Source organism: Scatophagus argus, chromosome 24 (genome assembly GCF_020382885.2).
Source record: "Scatophagus argus isolate fScaArg1 chromosome 24, fScaArg1.pri, whole genome shotgun sequence".
Lineage (NCBI taxonomy): Eukaryota > Metazoa > Chordata > Actinopteri > Scatophagidae > Scatophagus > Scatophagus argus.
Genome location: NC_058516.1, coordinates 7,541,878 through 7,563,735, shown reverse-complemented (window position 1 = coordinate 7,563,735; position 21,858 = coordinate 7,541,878). Strand labels below are relative to the sequence as shown.

Here is a 21,858-nt window from a genome sequence, read left to right as displayed (position 1 = left end):
CTCTCTCTCTCACGCACACACAGCCACACACTCCTTTCATCCCCCCTCTAATTCCTAAATCCATTCCTCTTTCTCTTTAGCCTCTCAGCTTTCCATCTCCCTTCGTTCCTAGTCCATCATCTTGCATGCACATACACAGTGTCCATCCCAGTTTCTCACATTCCTAAATCCTAAATGCTTGCCGAGCAGGGATCACACACATACACACACTGGCACTCACACATATGTTATGGCTGATTAGGCTGGCAGAGCTACAAGGCAGTCAGTCCCCTGGAGGGAATGATGGAGGGATGGATGGAGAGTGTGAAGGGAGAAAAGGAGAGGGCAGTGGATGGAGGGGAACACTGAGAACAGATGATGATTGATGGAGAGATGAATGTCATTTTCCTCCCTCTTGTGGTTGGAGAAAACCAGCTGTTTTCATTGGAAATTACGTTGATTCAATACAGCGCAGTGAGATTTTGCCCCCCCCCACAACCCTCCCCTCTCTGTGACACTTCGATGCGCGTGCACGCGTGCCCGCGTGCAGATGTGAATTCGGAGTTGAAGTTGTTATCCGGCAGAGGGCGGAGTGAGTGTGTGAGAGAAAGCGAGGAGTGGGGAAGCTGAGGCTGCAGAGGGCTGGAGCTGCGGAAAGGAGCGGAGCGGACACGGGCTGCAGCGGATGCCGGGGTACCTGCAGCCGGAGAGCGGAGGGGATGAGCGGCAGGCGTCGGGGGGTTCCTCCGGCTCACTGAACAGGAAGGCTTATATTAGTCGTGGTTTGAAAGAATAGTCTTGTCCGTTGCGCGCCCACACGCACACACACAGACATACTCACTCACACATCTTAAGAACAGCGGGAGATGCATTACGTCATAGCTTCCCGACGCCCTAGATGACCGCGCGCGCAGGACGGGATGATGCAGGGCTGCTGGACAGGAACGGGAACTGATTCCGCTGCTGCTGCTCGCGAGCGCCCGGTGGCAGTGTCTCGACCGTACGAGGAAGAAGTGGAGCCGCCGTCGCGCGGCCGCCGGCTCTGATGGCTCCTCGCGCCCCGGGCGGGAAAGAGACACAGCAGTCGCCGCGGCGCGAGAGGGAAGGGGACAGCAGGTATCTGGGAAGTGACGTGGTATCCGCGCCCCGCGAGAAAGCAAAACGGGGCGGTTGTCGTGCTTTTCGCAGGAGGGCAGGAGCGGGAAGGGGAACATGGCCGCGCAGTCGGACGGCGGCAAAGCCGGGGTCGGGTGCGGCGGCGGCGGTTTCGCCCAGCTGTACGATGTTGATGCTGAGGAGCCCCTGGACTCCGCCGCGATCCACATCTGTCAGTGCTGCCGCACCTCTGCTTGCTACTGGGGCTGCCGCTCAGCCTGCCTCGGCTCTCTGCTCGGCGGGGGCCAGCCTACCGGAGGGGTCGGCATCCGGGAGACTCACTGCCCGCCCCGGGAGCAGCTGTGGCTGGACTGCCTCTGGATCATCCTCGCCCTCCTCGTCTTCTTCTGGGACGTTGGCACGGATCTTTGCCTGGCAGTGGACTACTACCGGAGGCAGGACTACCTCTGGTTCGGCCTCACTCTCTTCTTCGTGCTGGTGCCGTCGGTGCTAGTCCAGATTCTGAGTTTCCGTTGGTTCGTTCAGGACTACACCGGCGGGGGGCTCGGGGAGGTGGAGGGGCTGACCAAGCGGGGCGCGGTGACTATGGGGTGCCTGTATCCCGGCAGGGACCGCCTGCAGCTGGCCACCATCTGGCTGTGGCAGGCTACCATACACATCCTCCAGTTGGGACAAGTGTGGAGGTAGGAAGGGGGGGGGGGGGGCAAAACACAGCACACACCTGATCCTAACCTGTTCTCACACTCCCTCTCTTCATCTCTCTCTGTCCCACAGTCTTTTTTCCTCACATGCACACTTAATGTCGCTAATGGGTAGAGCGGGGTGTCTAGCCAATGTTGCAAGAAGAAAGTAAAGCTTGCTTCATACTGACAGGCAGGAGAGGAAGAGCAAGAGTACAGGAAAAGGCTCTCAGTGACCTCCTCAGCGCTTCAGTTTCTGGCAATGACAGACGGATATTAAGAGAGACAGTCAGAAAGACAATGAGGGGACAGAGAGAGAAGGAGAGTGATGTGGTGTAACTTCTTTGAGTTTTCTTTTTAGGTCACCTCATGAAAAGTTATTTGTGCAAATCACACTGTACAACCTCCAGCAGAAGAAAAGAGCTGAATTTACTGTATCACAACGTATAGTGAGCCTTTACAAACTCTACAGCACCTCTAGTATATTGACTACAGACACATCCACGGTGTGTTTTAAGGTGTGACTGAGGCGCTGTCCATTTTCAGCATCATGGACAGCGCCTCGCGTCGCAACTTCACAATTAAAGTGAATGTCGCTGTCTGAGACGCTGTCCGTGGTGCTGAAAATGTGTTCAATACCAGCATCTCCTTTAGTTGTGCAATCGAGCACTCAAGGCTCTGTGCGTGCATGTGTGAATGCTCATGCGTGTCAGTCTGTATGTGTGTGTGTGTGTGTGTGAGACCAGTGGAAAAATGGTGTCACGGCTCTTCCCATGAGTGTCAGCATGCATGGAGAGTACAAAGAGGAAAAGCATCTGCGCTTCTGGCAACACATCTCCCTCTCTATCTACCCCTCTCTCTCTGACACACACGCACATTCACATACACATACTATACACACAGTTGGACAAGTGTAGGTGCTAATTGAAGTGCTAAAAGCACTGGTGGGAAAAACCCCCACAAACACACATGCACCCTTTCACTCTCGTACGTGCACATGTCTCCCTTGCTCTTCTTGCACCTTGTTTCTCATACTTCAGTGTGTTTTATGTGCATGTGTAGCAAAAGCAGTAGTAGTAACGATAGGAGTGTGATAGCTTGTCTTCAGCCTTCTAGCCCTCTACACAAGGACGCGCTCACTGCCCCCCCCCCCCCCAAGAAGACTCCTTAATGGCGTTCACTTGCCTCTGGGCAGGCAGCAAGGAGCGTAGAGTGATGTGTGTGTGGATGTGTGTGTGTGTTTACATCCTGCTGTGCTACTCAGCTCCTCTGCTTCAATCTCTCTGTGGTTGTAGGGTTAAAACAACCCCCACACATGTACACACACACAGCTCTCCCGTATCTCCATTCACCCCACCCAGTAATCACCCCCCCTTCCCCAGCCCACAGAGTGGACTCTCCCACCTGGAGGAAGTGAAGGAACAGAAAAAGGAGGAGGAAGAAGAAGAAGGGGAGGGAGAGGGGGATTATTTGTAGCTGAGGAAATGGTACAGCCTGATTGAGACAGATTGCTTAGAGATGGAGAGAGAAGGAGGGGTGAGGAAGGAGATGGTGGATGGAGAAAAAGGTTCCACAATGTGATCTGAAAGGGGGGAAGGGAAAGAGAGCAAGAGGAAAGAGGGAAAGGAGTAGTGGGAGTCATGGAGGGAGGGTGTAGAAGATCTACTGTAATCTATACGTATGGTTTGATACCATATCCCTCCACGCCTAGGCGTTAATTGGCTGCCAGGGTTGCCCGCCAAGCTGTGCAGTAAAGCCTCAATATTAACCTGAACATGAACACAAGGACTTCCTGTTCATAAATTTAAAAAAAACTGAGATGCTGGTTATTTATCATTCACTGCTCTTGAGTCAAGGACAAAAAGCATTTTGGTGTTTGTATCTTATTTTTAAGCTACAAAATCCATTAATCCAGCTTTAAAAGGTTTGAATAGAAGCAATATCGAGAATAAAATGAGACAGATAGGTCGGCATGAATGGGATGGTCCTCAATCTGGAGTGTCAGTAAACACACAGGAAGTCAGGGAGGAGGAAATGAGGCAGGGATATATGAAAAAAAACACACTTAAGCAGAGAAGCAGAGAAAACTCCATTTCCTAGAATAAAGATGTGCAAAACTGACTGTGTTATTACAAACACGCAAGGTAGACTGTCATATGCCAAGCAGTCTGAATTGGAAAATTCAGGCGTCTCTTGTTACCGTGCCACTAGATCATTAATTAGCCAGAAATGCTCCCATGATTGGCAGCCAAAGTGCCTGCTCATGCCCAGCCTCCGCATTAAGCCAGACCTGATGTGAGCTAACAATACACGAATAGTGTGCACGCACATCTAGGCATTTTCCTGTCGATGGTGCATTATTTATGTTTTGTGAATTAAGCTTGTATATGTTTCATGGCTGTAATAGTTGTTCATACAGAGCCATGCATAATGTACGAACACATGCACACACACACACATGCAGTACAGTAGCAATGCACGCAGGGATGTAGGAGGAGTACATTGAACACATGTGCATGCGTCCACACACACACACACACAGACACACACACCATGAGTGCCCTGAGGCATTCTGATTAAAATCTCTGCCTACATCCCACCCACATTTACTGTAGTTCCCAGGAAATCCATTCAGGACATATGGATCAAAATCTGTTTCACAGAGGTTCTATCGGTGCTCAAACCATAATGAAATTGGAAACAGATATAGTACAAATTCAGTTGAGCTGCCTCTTAGAATTGTATGTGTCTTATTTGTCCAATTAAGTATAAAAAAGTGATGTCAGTAAGTGACAAAATGAATTCATTGGTATGTTCTGCGCTCCCATCCCTGACCCCCTGCAGGTACATCAGGACCCTGTACCTGGGCATCATGTCGCGGCGGCAGAAGGAGCACCAGCGGCGCTGGTACTGGGCCATGATGTTCGAATATGCAGATGTCAACATGCTGCGGCTGCTGGAGACTTTCCTGGAGTCTGCACCTCAGCTGGTCCTGCAGCTCTGCATCATGATCCAGGAGAACCGAGCCGAGACGCTGCAGTGTAGGTGGAGCGCTGATTTCACCAGTGGGCTGACTTCACCTACTGCACAGTGTGTGTGAAAAGCCAGGGAAACCGGTTCTCTACATGAACACAATCAACTCTCCTGCCACATTTACAGACCTAACACCCTGTTTCCGTGTAGCCCACAAAGCACACACAAATCAACAGCTGCACAAACAGTAATTAGCAATTTGCACACATCATGCTCAGTAATTTGCGGCTGCAGATGGTGCTGCTTTTGGGTTTTGCTTTGTTCAGGTACTCCCAGAAAGAAGACACAAGTGTTTGGGGGATGTGTGAGGCAAAGTTCATCATCCTCCTCTTCCTTATTCATCCAGGAAATGTATCATCTGGGTGGCCACCCACTGGTGTTATTCATCTCTATCGCTCTCGGGTTTTGGGACACCTTATACTTTAATACAAATATGTGACTAGTACAGGGGGTGGATGCACACAGCAGCTGGGACATTAAAAATAACTTGTTCTCAGACTCATACTATTAAGTGTCATTACCAAATGTTTCTGTAGTGTCATACACTACTTATTTAAAAACACCCTCAGTGACTCATGATTATTTTACGCTGATGTACTTTTTGTCTCATGAACCTTAAGATGTTGATTCTACTTTGTTCTACTTTCTCTCCTCTTGTATCCCTCCCCTGTCTGTCTGTAGGTGTCTCCTCCCTGGGCTCCCTCTTGTCTCTTGCCTGGGTTTTGGCCTCCTACCACAAACTGTTGAGAGATTCTCGTGATGACCAGCGCAGCATGAGCTACCGCGGGGCGCTGCTGCACCTCTTCTGGCGCCTCTTCACCATCTCGTCCCGCGTCCTCTCGCTTGCCCTCTTCGCCTCCCTCTTCCACATCTATTTCGGCATCTTCGTAGTGGTCCACTGGTGCGCCATGGCCTTCTGGGTGGTGCATGGAGGCACTGACTTCTGCATGTCCAAGTGGGAGGAGGTGCTCTTCAACATGGTGGTAGGTATCGTCTACATCTTCTGCTGGTTTAACGTGAAGGAGGGCCGGACGCGCTACAGAATGGTGGCATACTACACCGTGGTGTTGGCCGAGAACTCCATCCTCACTGGGCTGTGGTGAGTTAGACCAAGTGATTTGCTCTACTACACTTACAGAAGCATTAGCCAAAACAACAGTACATAAACATGCACAGAGGCCTCAAGTACACAAACTCACATGAATGTAACCGCCTGTGTTGCCACCATCCTGCAGGTATGCCTACAGGGACCCAGTGTTGACCGACTCCTATGCTGTCCCAGCGCTGTGTGGCGTCTACCTCACGTTCGCCGGCGGCGTCCTGGTCATGCTGCTGTACTACGGGTTCCTGCACCCTGCCACCACCCACCTCCAGCCAAGTCCCGCCTCATCCTGCTGCGCCCAGCTGCTCTGGGGTCTTCCCCTGCCACCGTCAGCCCCGCCCACTGCTCCACCCACCCCGGCCCATATGACCAAGTCACAGACAGAAGAAGATGTGGCCGAGACATGTCTCCCTGTCTTCCAGGTGAGGTCAGCCCCCCAAATCTCCAAGCCAGAGGGCCCGCTTATAAAGATCGACATGCCCAGGAAGCGTTACCCAGCATGGGACGCCCACTACGTAGACAGGCGTCTGCGGAGGACTATAAACATCCTGCAGTACATAACGCCAGCTGCTGTGGGTATCCGCTATCGTGATGGACCCCTGCTGTATGAACTGCTGCAGTATGAGTCCTCACTCTGACACACACACACACACACGCTGACACACATAAGCACATGTGCACCACAAAAAGGCATGTATGTTTGGATGGATGTTCAGATTAAGAGAAGATTTAGAAATACATTCTCTCTCTCTCACACACACACACACACACACACACACACTGGCACTTGATGTAAGCACACAGACACAAAAGCAATCCGTCATACGTTTATGAGTACACACACAAACACACACGCGCACACACTCCTTGCGGGCACCTATGACCTGCGAGTCCCATGGCCATGACTCAACAAGCTGCTTCAGCGCGAGTCCATCTCTCTCCCTCTCTATATCCTTCTGTCCCTCTATTTCCAATTCCTCTGATCACTCTTCATCTCTTTTTCATTGATTTAATTTCACACGTGAAGAAAAAACAAAGAAAAAAACAGAAAAAGCGAGCTCCAAAGTTTCACACGGGAGCCTTTGACCACCGCATGCTATTTACATTGCGTCGCGCACACTTTCACTGGCTGCAGCAGAACAAGAAGATGTGACACAAAGAGAGAACAAAGGTCCCTTTCAACAAAAGGAGTTTGTGAACACGTCGTTAGTTTAGTCAAAAGCTAGTGTATATATTTTCTATGTATAGACGTTTTTTTTTTTTGTTTGTTTGTTTTTTTTTTTAATGTACTGTCATGTCGTTGTCGACTGGAGACAACGTTGACAAGGTTACCGAGGAGAGCAGCAGAGCAGGATGGGAAAGGTGGAGAGGGTATCGGCATTTAATGTGCATTCAAATGAATTCAAAATATTTTTAAAGTTTGCAGGCTAATAAAACAATGGTTTAGATACACTTAATCGTTTTACGAGAAGACTGATACCACCTCACGCTGAACACCAAATCTGGATCTAGAACCAGTGTTACCTTCTCTCAAGATTATCTATCAAGATATTCTTTTAAGCAAACTCTGAAGCATGTGCTATGTTAGCAACATTAGCATCAACAACAAAATAAGACGCAAAAATTCTAGCTGGTAACATCAATGTGCTAAATTGACTGTGTAGTGGAAGAATTAGTTATTTCCTAACTGAAATAAAACTAATTACATTGGACATGCTGGGTTAGACAGCTGAGATATTAGCACTCAGATATTAGTATTTTAAACATTATGAATCTACAAGCCATATATAGAAAAACAAACAGATCTTTTGTTTGCCAAGAGGCCAGTATGTTGTAGTCACTAACACCCTTATGTGCTAAGGTGTTAAAATGGACCAAGAGCTACAGATCTACTGAGGCCAGACGGATGACTTTACTGTTGCAGTTCTCATAGCTAAACATGCACGCCGGTCAATGTGCCAATCTTACATGTGTTTTGGAAACCTACAGTATAAAAACAAGCCATTAAGTGACAAAAATACGCAGTCAGAGGTTACTGCATAGTCAAACAGAAGAATCCAAAAACAACATGGCACCATCATCTTACTGGTAAACTTCCATATTAGTGGAGGAAGTATTCGTGCCTGCTGATAGCTTAAGTATTACTAATGTATGGTTGTATCATCACCAGTATTTCACAACTCATCCTAAAGAACATAAGGCAGTACATGCTTGCCAGTGTGTATTGCATCTGGGGTTGTTCTCCCTTTCCTGTTATGCTTCGTGATGTTGTGGGAGGTTAGCTTTTCTTTCTTTTGCTATGCTGCGTCAGTTTACCTTGCTAGACAATGAAAAAAAACAGAGAAATGATCTCCAAATGTTCAGCAGAAAGAGCACATGCAAGACTAATTATTTCTGATCTATGTCTACCAGTGTGTGATGTCTTAATCATGTTGGTCCCACACTAACAGGGTGCTGCCACTGAAGCCGATATGAAACAATTTTGGATTTCAATCATCACAATCCTCTCGGTGACTTGTCTTCTCCTGAAAAATGTCCAATATCGACTCCTCCGAAGCCACCCACGGCTGAGCTGTGATGTATGGCTCATTATTTATTTTTTTTTGTTTGTTTATCCCTGTAATCCAAGCTGTTACATTGGCAGGCGACAACAAATGAGCTGAGATATCAGTCATTAGCCCGTCGACAGGAATGTTGCTCCTGAAACCACACACCGTCGGGGGCGGCCTTAACACCCTGCGTGGCGGCGAGTAAACACAAAGGGTTTGGAAGGTGGTGAAAGTGTTTTTTGCCATCAAACGCTCCACACCTTTTCTCCAGTCCCACGTGAGCAGTAGAACAGGTGAAAGCCAGCCATGCGGTTAGAACAGATAAACACGAACACACATGCTTCTTTTTAATGTCGAGGGTCAAGAGGATCAAGTGGGCGAAGACAAAGAAAGATGTTAAATTTGAGAGAGCTTAGTGTTAAAAGGGGTACTTCAACATTTTTTTTTGGGGGGGGGGGGTTTAGTCTCTTATTTTTTCCTCATCCAAAAGTGTGAAATTGTAGAATTTCTTTTTATTTTTTTACTTTTAATGAGGGCCATGAAACCAAGGCTGAATGGAAGCTGCTAAAACTGACCACCACATGTAATCATATTTTATTGCTGAAACAATAATTTCTATGAGTGACATTTGTATTGATTGAAAGAAGGGTAACTGACAACAAATGTGATAACTGATGAGTCAGTAACAACATGCCCAGCTTCTTAAGCATGAAGATTCGCTGCTTTCTTGTGACCCCTAATATTTAATTTGAGGCCTTTACTGGGGTCCCCACCCCTCAGGTTAGGAAACTTTATTATAGAAAATTGTTTAACATATGAATTAATCATGAAAAAATTTGTTGCAGTTCTGTCACTTTTCAGCTAAATGTCCCAGGTGAAAAAAAGGTCACTAACACCCAAAAATGTTGACGTATCCCTTTAAAAGTTTGAACAACGTGAACAGCGAGCAAGCTTACATTACTTTTCCGTGGTGCTAAAAAAAAAAAAGTCAAATCGGTTAATTTGCTGCAAACCGGCGCATAGATTCAGTAGGTGCAAACGCTCAACAGAAGCAGCAACATCGGTGTTCATATGGTGCAACACACTTGAGCTACAGAGTCAATTGGCTGCTAATCCCACTTCACATGGTGCAAATATGAAACACACATGTACTTAATGGTGCAATAAGGGCAGATTGTCTCTTTGAATTCTATGGTGCAACTTGAGTACTGCCTTCAGTTATCGGCCAAGGCTGTGCCAAAGGCTCCGTCCAAACGGACAACTGCTCTTCCTGTCCTAGCAGAAGCTATGCAAGTCTCCGATGCAAGGAGATGTGCTTAGTGTACACGCAACACACATACACACACACACACAATCACACACAAGGTTTTCCTCCAATGCAGGGAGATATGCTAGACACATGCAGACATGCAGTGAAAAAGTAGTGTAACAATGGGATGCATCCCTACCTCACCACTTGAACACACACACTCTCTCTCTCTCTCACACACACACTAATGTCCAATAATCCCTTACCCCTTTATAATTTGGGAACAATGTTCATATGGTGCTATTGAGTAAAGCTGGATTGTTTTTGTACAGTTGTGGTTACAGTGGTATGAAGAATTTTAGCCAAATATGTTTAGAGTGTATCACATTCAGATTGCCTGAATTATGTGATTCAGTCAATCTGGGTTTCCTCAAGTGGAGAGTGTACATAAAAACAGCAACACCTTCTGTCTCTGAAACTGAGTGACAAATTAAAGCTACAATGCCTTATCCGCATGAGAAGAGTGCAGGTGGAATTTTTCTAAGATATCCAAGTCATGGCTCTGGCCAAAACAACAACAACAACAGAACATGAGCTATAGGAGGGTGGTGCTAATTTTTGGTACACTCTTATCTGGATGGGTTGAGTGTGTCAGAGCACAGAAGTCAAAGGAGAACGGCATACTGTGTTAGTACGTTGTCCAAAAAAACGAGTATGTAACATTTAGAGAACGCAGTCATACAGTTTCTGTTAGTTTCACTGATTGTGCTTGTGAATTTTCTTGCATGAATGTTCTAGATTCGAGGGCACATGTGCTCCTAGGAAAATAAGTGGGTACTGATGCGGAGGCTTAAAGGTTTGAAGAGTCACAGCTTCGTATGTGCTTATGGGTTGTTAAAGGGACTTTTACGTTGCCCCAGAGCAGCCGTCCCACTAGCTTTTTCCTAGCATTGACCTCTGACTTTCTGACCCAAACCACGGCCCCTTTGCACCCCCAGAGCTCCAGATCAGGTTTAACACATCCAAATCAGGTCTGACAAAACCAAAAAAAAAAAAAAAAAAAAAAAAAACCCACAAAAAAACAAACAAACAAACAAAAAAAAAACATTTCCTTCTTTGTATGGAAGTATTCATGTGTAGCATTCAGACTCAGCTGTAGCCCCATTATCCAACTGCAGGTATCACACTTTTCTCACCATTGGCATTTGGTTTTTAATTCAGACAATCCTTCATATCACCCAGTAATATAGAATTCACAGATTCACATGCAATAGTTGAGTCTGCATGCTACAAATGAAAGGTTTCTTCCTTCACACAAAAACCCAGAGCCTTAGTCAGGCCCACTCTATGGGGATGTAAAATCCAGTCAGTTATTGTATGGCTACACATTCACAGCTATGCAAGGTTACACACAGAAAGGTTCTGGGCTTGGATAACCTTTACAAAAATACCACGTCACTGTTCTCACGTATTGCTTGTCCTTCTTTTTTTTTTTTTTGCCTTTTCTTCTTTCTTTACAAAGAGGAGGCGAAGAGAGTGCTTATGTGCAACAATGCAAATGTGATAAACCATTTTGTTTACATTTTTTTGAAAACTTTTTGCATTTGTTTATGATAAATCTGTAATCCTGCATATCATTTCTGTGGAGTTAATTTACAAGTTTTCTCCATAAAGCATGTATGCTGATTGGTTAAAATTGGTCGGGAGGTGGGGAGGGGGAAACAGCATAATGTACCTTTACTTTGGGAATAATCAGGATAGATGCAACCTCCTGACTGAGGAATGTGTAAAAGCAGAACGTTTATTTTTTGGTTCTTTGGATAAACACATAAATGTTCCACTATCAGGGTCTGCAAAGCATATGAGGCCTGTTGTTAGGCTGTGTGTGTGCGTGTGCGTGTGCATGCGTGCGTGCGTGAGCATGTGTATGTGAGAGTGTAAACTACCGTATGTGTCAGTAATGCTTCATATGCTTTTTTTAGCCAAAGTTTTACTTGCTTGGTCCAGAGCTGTGAAATTATCATTACTCATCATGGTTTTGTAGAACTCGAGGCCAGACGCAAAGCTGTTTCTGATCTCAGACCAGTTTCTACCAGATCTGAGTCCAACGACAACTGAAATCCTTTTGTTTTTGAACCTCGAAGAGGTTTGGCTGTTTTGGCACGAACACTCAAATTCAACCATGGAAACGAGTAGGAAGGATTTCAGCGGTTTGACTCAGGTGTGGGTACTATAAGCACAGGGCAGGGTCAAACTAAACCTTAATGTGGATGTATCTATAAGATGTACCATGAGCTTTTATTTTGTTGGAGGTCATGCTTTTCTACTGTGTTCTTCAGCTTGGAAAAAAAAGTAGCTCTAGAGATTTTGATGTGCAAAAGTACTTTTTATTTTCTCGTGGTTGGCATTTTGATTGTAAATACCTTTCTCTGGTAATCCTCCTCAGTTGGATCTATGTTTGATGAGTTTGCTTAGATGGCTCCTTCAGATGTTACTGATAGTAAATGTTCTTTATAAATATCCAGAATGTAAGACGAGAGAAGAAAAATACGGCTTAACTGGAATCTGTGTTTTCGTAGGAGTCTGTGCCATCGTGTTGTCTTGAGTATAAGCACACTGATGTTAGATCTGTAGGCAGGATGAAGCTTCTGGAAGAGATCTGCCAGACAGCCACTGACAACTTTGTTTAACAATGAGACAAGCTATTTGTCCCTCACATTCCTGATGAACACAAATAATAGATTTTAACTTGTTCTGCAGAGAATGACCATCACCACAAGCAAAAAATGTTATGTTATAAATGTTAAATGTTAAAATATAAATGTTATCCGCACTCAAGGATTTTCACCACTCTCATGTCTGGGCTAAATATGAAGTTGGAGTCAGCATTAGCTTAGCAATAGCTTAACACAAAGACTGGAATTACTGTCCATCATTTTAAGAGTCTAAGAGTGGAAATGCATCCCCGATATACCCTTATACCCTCAAGGATTCCAGATCGAAAAGAAAAAAGTCACCTGTAGGCAGATTTTCTTTTCTTTCTTTTTTTTTTTACCTTCAGACAGTGCTGTACTAGCCGTTTCCCCCTGCTTCCAGTCATTATCCCATGCTAAGCTAACTGCCTCCTGCAAGAATCTTCATATTTAATATGCAAATATCAGAGTGGTCTTAATCTTCTCATCCAGTGCTCGGCAATAACTGGAATAATCAATTGTTTGAAACAAGCTGGTGTTTTTTATGCCGTCTTGGGGTGGAGGCAGAAATTGGAGACAAATACCTCAAAATTTAGGCAATTAAAAGTAAACCTGCATGGTTTGATACCAATAGAAAAGGGAGAGAATGTGATTTTCTGCTCTTTAACAGGAGCCAAAGTTTTAAGAAAAAAGTTTTTAGGGGTCATATTTTTGAGGATTTTTTGACTGGATGTGATTAAATAAGTTGATCGGATGGTGATATTTGCAGTGTGCAGCTGCAATAAAATGTTCACATAGGGACAAAACAAATTAGCTGTCTGGCTGTCTGGTTAATGTCTCCCAGCTTCACTGTAGAAATGATGGCTGCCGTCATCAACCGTGTTCAAACCGCTCCTGCGCCAGCTCATAAAAACACACCATTCAGGAATCTTCTGATCGCTGGAGGATTCCCAAATCCACACCGAATGTTTCTGACCAACCGCAAACAAACCAGGAGAGAAATGAGACGACACATTGTGTATCTCTTGTTTGTCTGTGTATTTTGTGTCTAACAATAGTGTAAAAGCATTCTGGGGAAGAGTTGAATGATATTTTCAATGGCTCCAGTTGGCCAGCGTTAGGAAATGTGTTATTTTTGTTACAATACCTCCTTAAAATAAAGTCTATTTATCTGTGAAGAGACAAAGATTTACAATAATACAGATGACTACATAGAAATTATGAGAGATTTTAAACTATGTAAAACAGATCTAAATAAAAACATGTAGTTTATTTGGTTTTGAACACAATACAGAAATGTATATGCGTCAGTATTGAGTTTGATTTTATATATTTACCATTTTATTACATTGTAATGTTGTGACTGCGATGGAGAAAAAAAAAATATAAGGGAACATAAATTAATTTTTCCAAATGTGTGTCGCTTCTCCTTTCCATGTGATGTGAATGGTTTTTACAGTCTTTTGAATCACAACGCAAAATGTCTGATTTTCAAATCAACTTCATTTGGATTAAAAATTATATTAAACCACGGGTACCTCTCTACAAGCCAAGCAGGATTTGCATAGTAACAGTTTACACTTGTCTGGAAACAGTAACACAGTGCAAAGATGCAGCTTACAGGGAGTATTTAAACATCACAACACAAATATGACACCGTAGATATGAGACCACTGTCTTCAGACTTGCATCCTGCATTTCATGCAATACTACTGGCCTGTTTACACTGCTTTAGATTGTTTTAGATTATAATACACAGAGTAAGAAGATGGGGGAAAAAGCCCACTGTTATCTGAAATGTTTATACTCTTCAAGAAGGGGGAAACTTACCAGAGCCGGAAAAGACAAAACTACCAGAGTGAGTTATCCATGTAATCTCATTTGTTAACAGTGATTATATCAAGGCATCACAAGCAATGCTGGATACTGACATCCAAACAAATGCTCTACGCAGAATAAAGAACAGAACACGTCAAGAGGAAGACAAAGTGGAATTTCTCCTCTTTGCTTGGTTCAGTAGCAAGGAGTGTGCTTAAACACACATTTAAATGTGTGAACATGCAGATACTTGATCAGAGACGCATGCAAGACGCACTGCATTAAAGTACTCTACAGTTTTGTTATTGTCAAGAAAAAAAATCCCATGAAAAGGCCAAACCTGACAAGATCTTAATCTGTCCCTCAATACTTTTCTACAACACAACCCTGCAGCTGGCACCAGTTCCTACAGATGTAAATTAAAAAAAAAAAAAAAGGGGTTCAGAAGACATTAGAAGACATTTCTCACACAGGAGAGAACAGGGGTATTTAGGACTACTTTCAGCCGCGGATGAGTATTTATAACAGATGGTGTTTTTAACAGTTTTTGGCCAACAACGAAGCTCTACATTATCAAAAAAATAGATGTATCAGGTTTTGATACACAGGCAAAACTTACATTTATCCGAGGTTGGCTTTGGTCTCTTCATGGGATTTATTCATAGTAAGCGTCACATAAATATGAAACTTTCTCCTAAAACATTTTGTCGAGCTTCAACTCACCAATCATTTTTTAAAAATCCAGTGTGTTCTACCTGATGTTAATAAATAATATTTTGCTATACAATACATATCTTTTTTCAGATGCTTATGTGGTCTCTTTGGAGCAACTGTTGTGCATTTTAATAATAGTCTTTGGTAGGATTTATATCAGAGTTTCACAATCCTGTAACTCCTGTTTTCTTTTAAAGGAAAAATAATGGATTTGTATTCGTAAGTCATTGGTTATGGGTCAGGCGTGTTAGGGACAGGAAAATATCACCGGGCTGGCTGTCATTAAGTGACAAAGCAGCGTTCTGAGCAACTGATTAAGAACTTACATAATAACTTACAATGTGTTGTGTGTGTCCAACAGTCAACGTTCTACCTTCTCTTATCGTCTCTCTATCAGTCAAACAGACACTGTAAGCTGTAGGTAGGTATCAGCGGAACGAATAAACCAACTCATTAACAGTGCACACAGGCTCTCAAGCTTTCCACTCCACGAATCACAAGATCTTACATTATAATCTAAAATGAGCGACTGGCTCCCCCTGCTGACGAAAAGTAACACTACAAGTACACAAACACCCCCCCCCCACACACAAAATACATTGTTCTACCCAGTTCCAGCAGAAAAATATCAATCTCTTAAATCAGTAACTTAAAAAAATGTCATCATCCTGCTCCCGAAAGACTCAACATTAAAACAAATTACATTCCACAATAAAACACCACTGGCTTATTGTCACATTTTCAAGTCTATCGTAGTAAGACTTTGAACAACAGCAACAACATGGAGAGTCAGTGACAGCGATCATATCATACGCCTGTTTTTACACCAGTGCACAACTCCACTGCAGATGCCAGCAGGCCTGAAGGCTTTCAAAACAACACATCTTTCCACTGCATGTATATACATACAGCACACACACGTGTCATGTTGAGGACAACGGCCCCAGTGAGTAAAGTGCAATATGTCAAGTACCTATTGGAGCACAAACAGGGGACACGGATTAGTGTGTGCTGACAGGCTATGACTGGTTTACTCCAACAGGGGGTCGTCGTCGTCGTAGTCGTCAACCTGAAGCCTCTGGAAGGGCCGGGGGCCTGACGAGCGGCGGGAGCTCAGAAACCTGAAAAGAACTGAGGGAAAGACAAGTCCTGTTAGTTTGTTGACACATACATTGCCTTTACACGGACACTTCAGAGATTTAGCAGAAATCTGACAGATCAGAATGAGAACTTTTTATTCATTTTCCCCACCAATATTGAACATGTCACATTTTATCCTCTCTCTGGATCCCTGTTTCACGTTTGACCCATCTTTAAGGTGTTATTTTTACCCAAAATGTAAGAAAAAGAATTGATTTCTTTTGTGAACAACAACCAAAGCTTTTGCACCAAGACTACTTAGGCCAACATCACCAATGACATCCTCTTTCAATTCTGCTTGTTCTCAGCTCGGCCTTCGACACAGTTGATCTCTGTTGTGGTTGGAGATAACTCCTCCTCATCCTCTCGCTGTTTCTCCTATTTGTGAGGTCCCTCAGGTGTTGATCCTCTATATTCTACTCTCCGGGACATTATGTATATTAACATGCTGTTGCAATCATTAAAACTTACCAGTGATAGTAGTGAGCACAAGTAGGACGCCCACTACAAGGCCGATCATCAGGGGCACATCCCAGCAGGTCTCAGCAGCCAGCAGGCACCGAGCCTTGGTCAGGGTGCCGTTGTTGGGCCGCGCGGGCACCGACAGCAGGTAGCACATAAGCGGATAAATGTCCACGCTCTGTAAAACGCTGGTTCGATAACCCTGACGGAAGCTGGGCCCGGTCGCTGCCAGGAAGGGATGCATGCTGGACAAGGAGTTGTCGTAGCCATGATCGCCCACTGAGGGAGGGAAGAGGACAAAAAAGCATGGTGGGAGGAGGCCATTATTGACTTTGCAGGTGAGCAAAGGTCTGAGAAAACAATTAAGCTGGCGTACATCTCGGCAGCTTGTCCCCTCGCTGCACTATGGTCCAGCCCTCGTCTGCAATCAGTATGATTTGCTGGATAAGTTTGTTGTTCCTGTAGTGCAGCCTATCAGGGATGGCCTTTTTCAAATACGCTGTCATGTGGGCGTGGCACTTATTCAGCAGGGCGTAGATGGTCTCTGGGTCTGCAAATCACATGCACAACCGGCATTTGTACAAGCAATGACCCAAAAATGCAGCTAGAGAATGATCCAGAAGTTCACATACGCATTTGTCATTAATAACTCTAAGGAAATGTCAATAAAAGGAGGATTAGATAAACATGGAGACAGAGTGTCATGTTTTGATGTGGTTTAGTTCGTATGCAAACTCTTTAATCTCATGTTGGCTGATGTGAACGTGGTTACCTGTCTGTGGGATGAGGGCAGCGACAGGTGAGAGGTCAACCAGCGTGTAGTTGTCAGGGTGGAGGCAGTCATCGAGGCGTATGAGGCGCTCGGCCGAGCACTGAGCCATGCCGTGGTCACTGGTTACCAAGACGTTGATGCGACCAAAGAGGCCGGTCCGCTTCAGCTCTGACATCAGCAGGCCAATGTTGTCATCAACCTGCTCACACAGAGACACAGCCATCAAAAAGCTGGTGTGAAAGGAGTTCTGTGCAAATGTGATTAACAGTCAAGTGTGCTGGGCGGCTGCGCTGTGCCAGGTTTATGCCATTTCTACAGTAAATTTCCATATTTTTTGCATCCTTATCAGTGACGTTTTTGCCTCACACTTACGTGAATCTTTTCTGACAGGTTCTTCTACTCTTCTCTCGTGTTTCTCATGTAGTTTGTGTAAATGAATGAGTGAGGATTTTTTTTTTTTTTTTTTTAGATTTTATTTATTATTTACACAAGGCTCATTCTTATTCCTCAGTTGCCTTTAGCTGTACTTTGTTTTAGTGCTAATTAGCAACTGTTAGTATGCTGACAATCTAAACTAATGTGGTGACCACCTTAACCCTGGTGGGCATCAGAGAAGTGTCATTTGCTAAGCAGGCATTTAGTCATAAAACCTGAGAATGTATAAAACATGGATGTAGTCTCCGTAACATCACAGACAGGTTCATAAACCTGGTACACATGTTGTACCAGGCTGAAAATCTGTATATTTTTTCTGTTAAGTTGGGCATTTTGGAGGCAGTCTTAAGTGGCCATTCAAAGGATCAAGTGAGCTACTCTGAGGTTTAAGCATAAATTAATTACTGTACCTCTTTCAGTGCTTTGCCCATTGCTGTGGCGTTGTCAGGGCCATACAAGTGACCTGACCGGTCTGGCTCCTCCCAGTAGAGAGCTGCAAACATTACTCCTTTCTCCTAGTGGAATGTGTTGTGTGTAACAGAATATCAGATGATGGCAACAATGCAGCTCTAAAATAACATCAGCATAGTTGTAGAACAGCAAGAGCAAAATGGAAAAGGAAACTTTGGAAGAAATTTGATGGGACACAAAAAGGAGTGGAAATACATGTCAGTATCTTAACACATAACAGTAGATTTGCTAGCCCTTTCTACCTTTTCATCTCCCAGGATCCAGTTGATCACTTTCTCCAGTCGTTGCTGGAATGTCACATTAGAGTTATATGGAAGGAAGTGTGTTGCTGTGCGGTTTCTGATGGTCACATCGGAGCCAGGCCACATTACGGCCGCCGTCTTGTACCCAGAGTCCAGCGCCGTGAGCCAGAGGGGCTCTGCGTTGCTCCACCACATCGGGTCACTGTCATTGCTGGGGCTGAAGTGCTTGTGGCTGACAGGGTCGTACATAAAACTGGCCAGGATACCGTGAGACTCAGCGTACAGCCCTGTGACCTGCAAAGGAAGAACAATGACAAGTTTTATTTGGATGATCATAATAATTCACTATTATCTTATGAGACTTCACTTGGATTAAAATGCCATTGGCCCAATGCAGTTTATGCAGTCTTTACTTGATTGTCTGATTTCCCACATATGCAAGTCTGTTTACATCAGATCAACAGCTGAAATGAACTGTTTTCCTGTAAAGCTGTTATCTGATAGATCACAGCGATTTCACAGCACAAAAAGCACAAACACCATGGTTACCAGGCTATAATGGTTGGGAAACGTCTTGGTAACAAAGACGTTGGTGAGCTGGTCCACCAGGACCCCCTGGCTGTACAGAAGTTTCAGGTTTGGCATGGGAAACCTCTGCAGGTAGTCCGCTCGGAAGCCATCAAACGACACCAGCAGCAGAGGCGGAGGACCTTCCTGAGCCGTGTGGTTTTCTGTGGCCAAAGCGCTAACACCACACAGGAAGCCCAGCAGTATTCTCAGCAACATCCTGGCCAGTTATGAAAGAGAATTGGTTATTTACAATCAAATATGACTGGACTGCCATTATAGCATCTCTATGAGGCTCTGCTAAGGCAACTGAAACGCTGAACGGTGCAGTTTCAACTTCACGTTGGTTGAAAACCATTTGGCAAGAGACCAAACTATGAGCCTCAGTGGAAAGCTAGAAAAAACACACACAAAAGGAACTGAGAACTAGAGCCTGGTTGGTCAGGAAGCCACATTAACTAGTCGTTAAGCCAAGCAACTAGAAGCCGCTGTCTCAGTGCAAAAAAATATTCTTGAATCATTCACTTTTGCTTTGCAGAAAGTGAAAGTTAAAACGGCTAATTTGTGCAGTCACGGAAAGGTTCGGAAAGATTTCTCCTCCATGGAGGATTAAAAAACAACTTTCATGGAGCAACCAAATCCTTCAGAACTAGAAATTCCCAAACAATTAGTTTAACTTTCACACATACACCCACAGTTCAAACACTCTCCATGCTTCTAGCACCTCTAATTTTCATATTTACTTTCTGAGCTGAGAGAGTGAACTAAAGCAAAGATCACAAGCCAAGATCTCAAAGACATGTGGAAACAGACTACAAACACACCATGGATAACAACTAGAAAACAGAGACACTAATTCTTTCTCCTCCTCCTCCCTCTCTTTTGAATTTGATTACATTTATTAGCCTTTAAGACTTCAGTCTTTGACTTGACTACCTCACAGAGTTAAGTAAAATCAAATTTGTGAATACTACAAGATGAAGTGGAGCAGTGGAGAAAAAATAAATCAAATTAGACTGTTTGTACACACAGTGGTCTCCACGTGGTCTGCTCCTGCACTCCTCAAGTGCAAAACCCGGAACACTTAGCTTTAATAAAATCAGTAAACTGTCCACTTGTTAGTTTCCGAATATGTCTCATCCACATCATAACTACAAAACATCTTTGGACAAACCTTCAGGCACAAAACTAGCGATGTCATCCAACTGACATCTCACTGACAAGGATGTGACAACAATCTTTAGGGTATGTCATACAAATAACCAGGAAGTCTTCGCGCTGGACGAAAAGTACCCCCAAATATGTCACTAATAATTACATTAATTATTACTGAAGATAGTTTACAACTCAAAAAAAAACGTGTGCTAATTTAAAAAAGACAGAATTTTGCTTTAACTACCGGCAAATGAGTTGGTTAGCGCTCCGCGTAGCATTTGTTAGCTTGCTAATTTTAATGCTAACACTCTGTTTAGTAACGTTACCTGTTACAGGAGGGACAGGCAGTGGTCCTCCAGGCAGTACTGTTAAATAACTTTTCCTTTCAGTCTATGTCCGCAACGACATCGCTTCTCTACTTCCTCAAAATACACAAATACCGGGAAATCGTCGAGCGCGTTCTAATTATTTTTAGAAGTTCCGGCGGAATTTCAAAATAAATCCCTCTTTGAAACCCCATATTGCATAATCATGCATAATACCGTTTTGTCATTTAAAGTTTATTTTACTATACAAATAGAAATTCAACATATAATTTATGAGTAAGATAAAACTCATTATATGTTTGTTTACAACATCATGCTTTAATTTTGACGTCAAGTCTGTGTGTCTCTACTGTTGCAGCGGCCACCTTGATACGTCAAGGTGGCCGCACCGTTGACTGACCTAAATTGGCAGTTCAAGCAGCCAATGAGTGGATTCGGGGGGCGGGATAAATATGAGTGGTTTTGTGAATCAATTAACATGTGTGTTGAAAAAAAAGAAGAAAATCTTTAAATGTTTTAGAAGCTGAATTATTACTAGAATAGATTAACTGGACCTCTGGTTTTCCATAAAATAACTTACAAATAGATCTATGGCATAAAATTGTTGTTAATAAGTTTAAATTGGAAGTGCATGACCAGCTCACAATACCCACAATACCTCACAGTATTACTTTGCAGCATTGCATTGAAATTTGCCAGACAGGCATCCACATGAAATTCAACAAACTGATCTCAAATGTAGTCTGCAATACTTTGATGGTTCCTCTTCTCATACAGCCTCGCCGATAACAGATAAGATAAGCCCTAAGAAATGTTCACTCCTGATTTCTACACCTAGATTTGATTTCACATGAATTTTAAATAGATTTATCTCCAACAGCAGATAACAGAGCAGATAATACAAGAACAAATTTGAACACAGCTGACCTCTAGAGGACGAGTCACCACATCAGTCTTCACATAAGATATAGCAGGGTAAGTGATCTTAGATTAGATTAGTTAAATCTGTTACAATTCTGCTATAAAAAAGCCTAACTTCCAGGGAGCCTTTGGTTTTTTAGACTAGTCTAATGAAAGACGCTGTTGAGTAAAGCTTCACTTTGTCTTTTTCAAATGCCTGTTCACTTATTGTTTTTTCCCATAGGTTTGATTTTTCCAAACACATAACTGATGAGTCCTTATTCGACCCAAATCTAAAACTGTAGATGTTGAAGCTCAACATACCCAATGGTTTTCAGACCTTCTCCTGTTGTGTAGCTTACAGGCAACACATGCAAGTTTCAGATCCTTTCAGTGAAGGTAGTTCTTAGCACACTAGATTAAACAAACAAGCGAAAAAGTTTAAGCAAGTAATG

The 21,858-nt window shown here is 43.8% G+C and overlaps 2 protein-coding genes across 3 annotated transcripts; one reads left to right on the top strand and one right to left on the bottom strand.

Moving 5' to 3' along the window:
• Window positions 1-578: 578 nt before the first annotated feature.
• xkr6a (XK, Kell blood group complex subunit-related family, member 6a) lies at window positions 579-6,927 on the top strand. Its single transcript, XM_046382103.1, has 4 exons — window positions 579-1,778; window positions 4,620-4,816; window positions 5,490-5,907; window positions 6,044-6,927. The coding sequence occupies exons 1-4, from the start codon at window positions 1,192-1,194 to the stop codon at window positions 6,546-6,548; spliced, it is 1,707 nt and encodes a 568-aa protein (XP_046238059.1). The 5' UTR covers window positions 579-1,191; the 3' UTR covers window positions 6,549-6,927.
• Window positions 6,928-13,652: 6,725 nt separating this feature from the next.
• Window positions 13,653-21,852, bottom strand: enpp4 (ectonucleotide pyrophosphatase/phosphodiesterase 4). 2 transcript variants are annotated; one of them, XM_046382106.1, is made up of 8 exons: window positions 21,728-21,852; window positions 19,005-19,242; window positions 18,456-18,749; window positions 18,153-18,257; window positions 17,308-17,506; window positions 16,912-17,085; window positions 16,545-16,814; window positions 13,653-16,064 (listed from the first exon to the last, which is right to left on the bottom strand). In XM_046382106.1, exons 2-8 carry the CDS (start codon window positions 19,239-19,241, stop codon window positions 15,964-15,966), a joined length of 1,380 nt encoding a protein of 459 aa, XP_046238062.1. In that variant the 5' UTR covers window position 19,242; window positions 21,728-21,852; the 3' UTR covers window positions 13,653-15,963. The 2 variants fall into 2 exon arrangements, with proteins under 2 accessions (XP_046238062.1, XP_046238061.1); XM_046382105.1 differs by lacking the exon at window positions 21,728-21,852 and adding an exon at window positions 20,504-20,649.
• Between the last annotated feature and the right edge of the window lie 6 nt (window positions 21,853-21,858).

What these genes read in the sequence shown, in the direction of transcription:
- enpp4 (XM_046382106.1), bottom strand. Translation starts at nt 19,241, where the DNA reads ATGTTGCTGAGAATACTGCTGGGCTTCCTGTGTGGTGTTAGCGCTTTG. An exon ending in TTCCCAACCATTATAGCCTG is followed by an intron (nt 18,750 to 19,004) that starts GTAACCATGGTG and finishes CTTCCTTTGCAG; the next exon opens with GTCACAGGGCTGTACGCTGA. An exon ending in TGTGCTCACTACTATCACTG is followed by an intron (nt 16,065 to 16,544) that starts GTAAGTTTTAAT and finishes TCTTTCCCTCAG; the next exon opens with TTCTTTTCAGGTTTCTGAGC.
- xkr6a (XM_046382103.1), top strand. Translation starts at nt 1,192, where the DNA reads ATGGCCGCGCAGTCGGACGGCGGCAAAGCCGGGGTCGGGTGCGGCGGC. An exon ending in CCGAGCCGAGACGCTGCAGT is followed by an intron (nt 4,817 to 5,489) that starts GTAGGTGGAGCG and finishes GTCTGTCTGTAG; the next exon opens with GTGTCTCCTCCCTGGGCTCC. An exon ending in TCCATCCTCACTGGGCTGTG is followed by an intron (nt 5,908 to 6,043) that starts GTGAGTTAGACC and finishes ACCATCCTGCAG; the next exon opens with GTATGCCTACAGGGACCCAG.